Source organism: Cyprinus carpio, chromosome B6, assembly GCF_018340385.1.
Source record: "Cyprinus carpio isolate SPL01 chromosome B6, ASM1834038v1, whole genome shotgun sequence".
Lineage (NCBI taxonomy): Eukaryota > Metazoa > Chordata > Actinopteri > Cypriniformes > Cyprinidae > Cyprinus > Cyprinus carpio.
Genome location: NC_056602.1, coordinates 672,350 through 681,274, shown reverse-complemented (window position 1 = coordinate 681,274; position 8,925 = coordinate 672,350). Strand labels below are relative to the sequence as shown.

The 8,925-nt window shown below is 35.7% G+C and overlaps 1 protein-coding gene across 3 annotated transcripts in view; it reads left to right on the top strand.

The window, feature by feature from the left end:
* Positions 1 to 518: 518 nt before the first annotated feature.
* The window catches only part of LOC122137604 (GRB2-related adapter protein 2-like), a 13,187-nt gene continuing 4,780 nt past the window's right edge, over positions 519 to 8,925 (top strand). Inside the window, exons 1-3 of one of the 3 annotated variants that reach the window (XM_042725278.1) lie at positions 519 to 692; positions 5,343 to 5,439; positions 6,380 to 6,471. In XM_042725278.1, coding sequence (XP_042581212.1) covers positions 5,362 to 5,439; positions 6,380 to 6,471 — 170 coding nt within the window. In that variant the 5' untranslated portion in view covers positions 519 to 692; positions 5,343 to 5,361. Of the gene's footprint in view, positions 693 to 5,327; positions 5,440 to 6,379; positions 6,472 to 8,925 lie in introns of all 3 variants that reach the window. The other 2 variants (XM_042725277.1, XM_042725276.1) reach the window with 2 other exon arrangements.

The following is an 8,925-nucleotide window of genomic DNA, read 5'->3' as shown; positions in this document are numbered from 1 at the left end:
CAGAAAAAGCACATGAACTTCACATGTTAAAATCACATATGAAATATGTTAAACACGTGAAATGCACGGAAAAGTGAAAAAAGCTGCTATTATGTTCTGTAATTAGGAGAAATTAATCAGATAGTGTTAGCAATTGATTAATTATAAGAAGTGATTACTCCAGCACCTGCGTGTCCCGTCACTAACGGCAGGCCTGTAATGTTGAAGCAGTGCGGGAAACCGTTGTGACTAGTTAGTTAGTTTCTACAACACACATCAAACTGCGGAGGTTAAGCGGTGAGTTGCATCATTGTACAGGAAACAAACCTCTGGTGATTCTGGTGAATGTGTGAAATTACCAAAAACTGAAAAATAAGCCAGTTAACCCAAATAACAGAAGTACAAATAGACTGAACATGCTTATGAGTGTCAGATGAAACTGTCTTCATATGGACAGGAAGTGTGTGTGTGTGTGTGTTTGTGTGTGTGTGTGTGTGTGTGTGTGTGTGTTGGCAGTGGGAGGGGGAGATGATTTACACTTTCTGTTTCCCCTTTTTGCAGTCGTGCATGCGAGTGTCGTGTTGAATGAGAGATAAGCTTGACTTCTGTTCTTCCTCCCAATGTTATGAAATAATATCTGAACACGGAGCTGCAGGTGAAGCTGACATCGTGAGGCTCAGACGACAGACAGACAGATCATCGTTTCATGAGCTGTAAGTACAATGATCTTTCTAGATTCACCCCATCCTTCAGTGTCTCTTTCTGAGCCTTCAGCGTTAACAGAGACTCATGAGGAGATACACGTCTGATAAAAGTGTTTTTGCTGATGACAAACTCGCACATGTAGAGTCTGTTAAAAGGGAAACCGAGGCTAGAATCACAAGATCTCAGAGTCAAACTTATAAAAATGCTAGTTTTTGTTATTTTAATGTAACATATTTTGACACAACAAAAGCACACTGACACCATACAAGAGCCAGAAGGCAGATTTGGACTAAAAGACTAAACTGTGTTGTCAGAACAAGAGTATTTAAAAGAAATATCAGGTTAGGGGCAAGTTGTCACATGTTTTATATGCTGTCATGTTAACACATTTTAATAGAATAGAATCAAACTAAAGGGAAAACAACTTTAATATATTAGCAATAAATAAAGCTACTGAACAATATAAAGTGAAGGATGATGATTAGCCCTGCTATTTAATGTCAGGCACGTCAGTGGTTCACACTGAGCTGTTATTTTACAAGATTCCAGTTTTACACTGAGATCAAACGTGTGTTTCGGTGAAGCAAATCTGCCTGTGATCCGTGAGCGAAAACCATACACAGATGAGATGAAAGTCTGTGCACTGGTGCAGCTGCAGCGCTGCAGAAACGCACGGAAGCAGGTGAGCAGAACACGAGCAGCTTACAGTACAAACCTCAGACGAACACGTCACCGCATTCAGGGGAAATTCTGCTTCTACGGAAGCTGCGCAAACCCTCTGCAGAATATACAAAATGTGCATCATTTTAACAGAATAAGTGGTATCATGAAGACTGCATGGTATTTGTTATTTGGTACTGCCCTGAATCAGCTGTTTCACATAACAGTTATATATTTACCCCACAACGCAAAATAGACAAAAACTTTGATTACCCTTAAATCGTACTACCGTGTGTGGATGATCCACGGCTGTTTTGATGTTTTGTGATAGTTGTTCATGAGCAGTTCATCAGCTCCTGCACAGTCTCTGGTTTTCCAGCGTCTTCTGTGTGTTTGACTCCTCTCCAGCAGTGACTGTATGATTTTGAGATCCATCTTTTCACACTGAGGACAACTGAGGGACTCAAACACAACTATTACAGAAGATGACAACATTCACTGATGCTCCAGAAGAACATACAATGCATTGAGTCGGGGGTGATGATGTGTAGCCTATATGTGTCCCTGGAGCATAAAAGCAGTCATCAGTAGCACAGGTATATTTGTAGCAATAGACAACAATACATTGTATGAGTCAAAATTATACATTTCTCTTTTATGACAAAAATCATTAGGATATTAAGTAAAGATCATGTTCATGAAGATATTTAGTAAATTTCCTACCGTAAATATATCAAAACTTAATTTTTGATTAGTAATATGCATTGCTAAGAACTTCATTTGGACAACTTTAAAGATGATTTTCTCAATATTTAATAATATATAAAGATAATAAAGATTATTTATTTAGCTTTCAGATGATGTATAAATCTCAGTCTCTAAAAATTGACCCTTATGGTTTTGTGCTCCAGGGTCACATATGTTTCTTATTTTGTTTAGAAATTATTTATTTATTTATTTATTTATTTATTTATTTATTTATTTATTTATTTTTCATGTAGTCGTTCATGAAAGCTACATAAAATACTTACGTTTCCCGGAAGACAAAGTGAGTAATTTATACCAAAGATCCAATTTAAAACATTTACCCGCTCCATTAAATTAAATCAAGTTCAAAGTCACTTCACAGAGGAAATTTATTTTTTATTTTTTTTAAAGTTGACTTTTTACTGTTCAATGCTTAAATTCATTTACCTGTGGAAACGTTTCGGTTATGGCTTTGACTTTTAACTGAATGCAGTTTTGACGCAGCATTCATACTTTATTACTACCATTACGATTTCTCCATCATGATGTTGTCAGAAGTCCTGAGAAATTCTGATTAAATTGTTCTCAAACACAAGTCACTTACACAAACTTCTGTATGAAAAGTGACCTGTTTAACCATAATTTCATAATATCCTTTCTAAAAGAAATGTAGTGGACCTATTAGTACTTAAATAAATAAATGCATGGCTGCAAGTCAAAATCTAATTTATTCATTTACAATTTAATTTTTTTTTTTTTTTTTTTTTTTGCAATTGCTAAGACACAATTTTCAATATGTAGGTCACTTTATCAAAACTCATCACACAGCTCTCATCTCGGCACAGCAGTTATTTCACATTTAAAATGCAGTAAAACTATCAAAACACTTCGTACATGTTTCAGATCAACTCATTCTTTTATAACACTAAAGGTTTTCACTCAACAAACACCCTTTTTCACTCATAAAACAATGACCTAAAACACTAACAGACAGAATTATACTGTTTGTTTTCATACAGTTTATTTACAAAACAAGAATGACACTCTCTACTGTTTAGAATTCACTGAAGCATATGCTCCATGTTTACATTACACAATTATTTCTAATTTGTTTCATTTTGTATAGATGGTATACAGTTTTTGTTGTTGTTGTGAATTGCTAACCAGCGCTGTTCAATACGGAAGCCACACTAAATGTGCTTTTATCAGTTTTGAAGCAGCGTGTTAGCATTTGGAATATGTGCTGAAAACAAAAGTGTTGAATTGAATGCATTTTGTCTGAAAGCAATGAAAAATGATTCACAGTTGACATATTTTCATCATTAGAAGCCAGAAGTCATAAAGAGCTTTATTGCCAAATAAAATAAAAAATAACGATAAGAAAACAAAAAGATAAAAAATACAAAAAAATAAAAGATAAGTGAATAAAATACACATATGTATATATATAAATAAACAAAAATAGACAAAAAAAAATTGCATGCAATATATATAATGTGACACAAATTAGACTATATATAAAATAGACACAAATGACACGTGCTATCGATGGACTAAGATGGCTGGTATAAAATAAACGTGTGGTCATTATATTACGGGGAGAGCATTTAATCACATCAGCCTAATATTGTGTGCAATTAAACTCAATTGTGTGCACTTTTTAAGTTGTTGTAACTTGGAATTGTCTACGTAACTTTGAAAACTGGAAAGTGGATTTTTACTTCCCAGCATGCATTGTAGTGCTTAATAGAGGAAATGCTGAAATTCAGCGTTATTTTAAGCGACGGGACGGAGCTGTTAGTGTTGCATGCTGTTGTGTTTGACATTTAAAGAGCGTTTCTGTTGTGCTGAAGTTTTCCTGTGGTTGGCATCGTGCTGAAGAGCAGGGCTCAGGGTTAGATTGTGGGTGGATACACACTGCATCCACTCGCTGGAAATACTGCCTCTGCAGACAGCACACAGGGAGGAAGGGGACACGACCGCATCCACTGAAACACCTCCATCTGACTGACTTCTGAAGGCAGCGTCCATGTGTTCTCTGTGACGTCCCACTGTTGTTTTTGATAAAAGAAATAAAGATGGCTTCTGAAAGTTGCGCTTGATGGTCAGTTTGTGATTAGCTGTAAGTTTCTGACCACCTTTTCTCACCTTTGATGTCAGTTCTAGTGAGAAATTTGTATTGTAGCTGTTCATATTTGCTGAGTTCTCACCAAAGCTGACTGTGTTTTGTTGTAGATCATTAATACTGTTACACAGCCTCTGAAATCAGCAATGCCTGCGCTAAAGCCAAAGACATATTCATTACATTAGCATGCTAAATAATTTACACTTAGCATGTGCTATGCTAGCTGTTAATTTTACCTGAAACAGATTATACTTGTTTTTTTCCAAATTATTATCAACTTTATGCAACAAATTATTAGGTTCCTCTATGTCAAAGTTGTTAGTTGATCAAACATGATTTCATTAGAAGAAGTTATAGCTCAAAAAGATTGATGCAAACTGTTTTTGTTGAGCCTAAACATGTTTTTTTTTTTTTTTTGACATCCCAGCTAACTCAAATATTCTCTAAGAACATTATGATAATGTTTCCATTGTGTCAGGAAAATTTAAATTCTCAGAACATTCAAAACATCCGTTTTCTTTTCTTTTCTTTTTTTAAATGCTTTAAAAATTAATAGTAACAAAAAAAAAAAAACATTAGATGAATTGTCAACTGAAATGTTTAGAAAACCATTTCATTATCATCATCATAAATAATGTTTTTGTGCTAATGTTTTGATAACATTATTAAAGACCAGAGAACTTCTACTAACATTACTAACAGAACATTTGTTCATAACTTTGAGAGAACCATTCCACAAAAAACCAAGAACTTAATCTTCAATATAGATGTCATTTTAATTTGTTAATGTGATGTCTGGAGTCTTAGTGAACATAAAACTGAACATGTGGAGTTAGTCGTGACCAAACTCATTGTCTGAGTGAGTAACATGAAAGACTGACAGAGATTGTTCATCCAAACTCACCCTCAGTGCTCAGGACAGAACGTCAGACGGGTTTGGAGTGGCACGAGGGTCCGTAGACGGCAGAACTGTGATGTTTGGCTGATCTGTCTCTTTCATGTGGCTGTGCTTTAATGTGATGTTCAGCTGGCTGTATGAAGTGTTTGACTGGCATGTGGCCTGATGTGTTCTTGACTCTTGAAAGTTGCAGTATTCACTCTGTTTATGCAGTGTTTCTGGTTCTAGTCTCTGAGTTGTCTCCATCATGGAGGCGACAGGGAAATATGACTTCAGCGCCACAGCAGAGGACGAGCTGAGCTTCAGGAAGGGAGATACAATCAAGGTGTGTTTCAACATCTACATCACAGCAGCACACATACACCAAAACGATACACTCATCCTGTAAGGGTGGTTTCCCTACAGTGGTTCAGGCTGTAGGATTGCCGAAGGACTAAAGAAACGTTATCAGCACGATGGTATAAAACTGTACATTTCTAGTCTGTTACCACCCACTGCCACTTATACCAACGACGGAAATAAGCGCAGTTACAATAGCTACATATGTGGGAGAGCATTGCTATCAAGGGACTATATTGTATTGCAATAGGTAGCATTTCAAAACTAATATTGAATCAAGATTAGTTAGCAAATAATTAATAATTGAAATCGTGTTAATAACAATATTTTGTTATAGTTACACTTGAATTGGTTACAAAATAGATGAAGGGTAGTAAAACATGTAGTTAAATGTACCTAACATGTATGTAAAATATTACCTGACTGAGAGAAAGAGAGAAGGGAAATGGAGAGAGGGAGAAAAAAAGAGGGAGAGAGGACAGAGGGCAGAGCCCTGAGAAGAGAGCTCCAGCAAAGAAAAGCCAGCAGAGAGAAAGAGCCAGAGCAACATTTACAGTCTTCTTTTATCCCTTCCTTGACCATGTGACTGAAACCCAAATGTGAGACATTCAAACTGACCAATCAGCAGACTACAGCTTCACCCACTGTGCAAAAGGTGTGACAATTAGCAGACCCCCGATGTATAAACATGTTGCCCTACAGGCCTTGATCGATATCAGCAATTCTGTGCCTTCAGGAATGCCAAATGGCCCTTTTGTTACTCAAGATAGTTTGGGATAGGAAAACAGAAGTCAAACCAAATTTAATCAACACACCATCGATACACTCATTCAGTTATTCTGACGCGTTCAGATACTTTAAACCAGAGTTTGTCCATTCCCCAGCAGCTCTTTCAGTGAGTTTAATCATCACATGCTCCTCTGTAGATTTTAGGCACCAATGATGACTGGTTCAGAGCAGAAATAAATGGCATGGAGGGATTCGTTCCTCGGAATTACATCAGCATCCACTTCCCAAGGTAACTGACGTCACCTCTCTCACTGAACACCACTGTGGCAAGCCACTTTAGCATTTAAGCTATAAAGTGTACTATTTTCTATTGTAATGCTACTAGTACTTATTTTTAAACTAGTGTCTATTCCATTAGGTACTGATAATTATTCATTAGATATTAGTACTTAGTAGTGACTAGTAACTCACTGCATGAAAAGAGCTGTATAAACTCCTGTACACGCCGCATTTTTTAGGACAAATCTGGGAGTATTACCGACAAGACACAGGAAACATCATGGTCATTGCCAAATATGTACCAGCTCGTATGATTTTGATTTTGTATGATTTGTCTAGACCCCGGTGATGGGTAGGTTTAGGGGCAGGGGTTAGGTGTAGGTAATTTGTACAAAATTCATACGAATTGTGCGACTCGTAAAATACATACAATTTAGCAAAAAATGTACGAATTAGCCACCTCGTAAAATAAGTAATGTTGATGGTCACTAAGGGCCTATTTAAGAAGTTACATCACATCAGTTGCTAAACTTACTGTTGTCTCTCTTAGGCTTTTTTTTCATCAACGTTGATTGAGTGTTTCAGCTGGGCCTTTCCGGAGTGAAACTATGAAAACTTCTTCCTCATAGCCTCATCCTAAGTCTTGCAGGATACATAAAAAAACATAAAGTATGTCTAGTAAAGGAAATATGCACTGGTTAGGTGAAACAATACAAAAAATGGATAATAAAACATTGCAATGACCCTCTGAATTTATGTTAGCATTTTAAATCTCTGAAGATGATTTGACCCAGTCGTGTGTGTAGGATACTGTAGAAAAGAGGAAACGGTATCTGAGAAAAAAATACAGTATAAATATAGTTTTGACATTAAGCAATCAGTGTTACCATGTTTGTGTATGATGTTAAAGTGGATTCTTCCCAGAATTGTGCAAGCTTACATATGTTTCAGTCTGTAGCTGTTGGTGTCTTCAAAAAGTGTCTTGAGAGTGTGTGTCAAACAGTGTGTGTGTGTGTGACAGGTGTGTGTGTGTGTGTGTGAGTGTGTGTGTGTGTGTGTGTGTGTGTCTGTGTGTGTGTGTGGTGTGTGTGTGTGTGTGTGTGTTGTGAGGAGTGTGTGTGTGTGTGTGTGTGTGTGTGTGTGTGTGTGTGTGGTGGTGGTGTGGGATCATTTTGAAGAGTGGGAGTGTGTGTGTGTACACTTTTTTACATAAAATATATCAGAGGAAATATATTTTGATAGGATTGTTTGTCTATATGCATATATATAAATTAAACTCTGATATATATATATAGTATAGTATAGTATAGTATAGTATAGTATCTCTGATAGTATTTATTCATTCGATATTAGTTCCTATTTACTAGATACTAGTACTTATTTATTAGCTACTATGTATTAGCTACTAGTACTTATTCAATAGATACTAGTACATATTTATTAGCAAAGAGTACTTATACAGTAGACACTAGTGCACGTTTATTAGCAAATAGTGCTTATTCAGTAGATACTAGTACATATTTATTAGAAACTAGTGCTTATTCAGTAGATATTACACATTTATTAGCTACTAGTACTTATTCATTTGATACTAGTACACATTTATTAGCAAATAGTGCTTCAGAAGACACTAGTACACATTTATCTACTAATTCTTATTTAATAAACACTAGTACTTATTTATTAGCTACTAGTACTTATTCAATAGATTTTGGTACGCATTTATTAGATACTAGCACTTATTCCAAACCCAAAGAAGTCAATGGTAAAAATGTGAAATGTGTTACTAGTAACAGTAGAATAGTTACAAGTCATTACTGAAATAATTACTAGTATCTTTCGTGGTATCTAATGAATAAGTACTACTATCTTCAGAAAGTCACCAGTACCTAAATTATGAGCACTAGTATATGTACTAATATAAGGAAGTATAAGTACTAATATAAGGAAGTATATGTACTAATATAAGGAAGTATATGTACTAATATAAGGAAGTATAAGTACTAATATAAGGAAGTATAAGTACTAATAGCTAATGAATAAGTACTAGTACTTAATGGAATAAATACTAGCAGCTATTTAAGTACTAGTAGCATTAAACTAGATAATAGTACATTTTAAGGATTAAATGTTAAAACGGCTTGCCACAGAGAGCTAATGGAACAGTTGTAATATTCTGTTTGTGTAACACCAGATTGACCAATAAACAAGAGAACATTGACACTTAGCCCTGCATGAGTTAGTTAGTGATGTTTGCCTGGTCAGTCCTCACTATCACTAGTGCTTAAAGTGATTTGAACAAACCCATAACACTAGTATTACATTTAAGTGGAGGACTGGATGTTGATACAGATTCCCATTCAAAGCTATCGATTCATTTGTGCATATAAGGCTGTGCTCCAGTTAGCCAATCACACTCAGATCTGTCTCTATTCCAGTAAACATCACTTCACAATCCAATCGA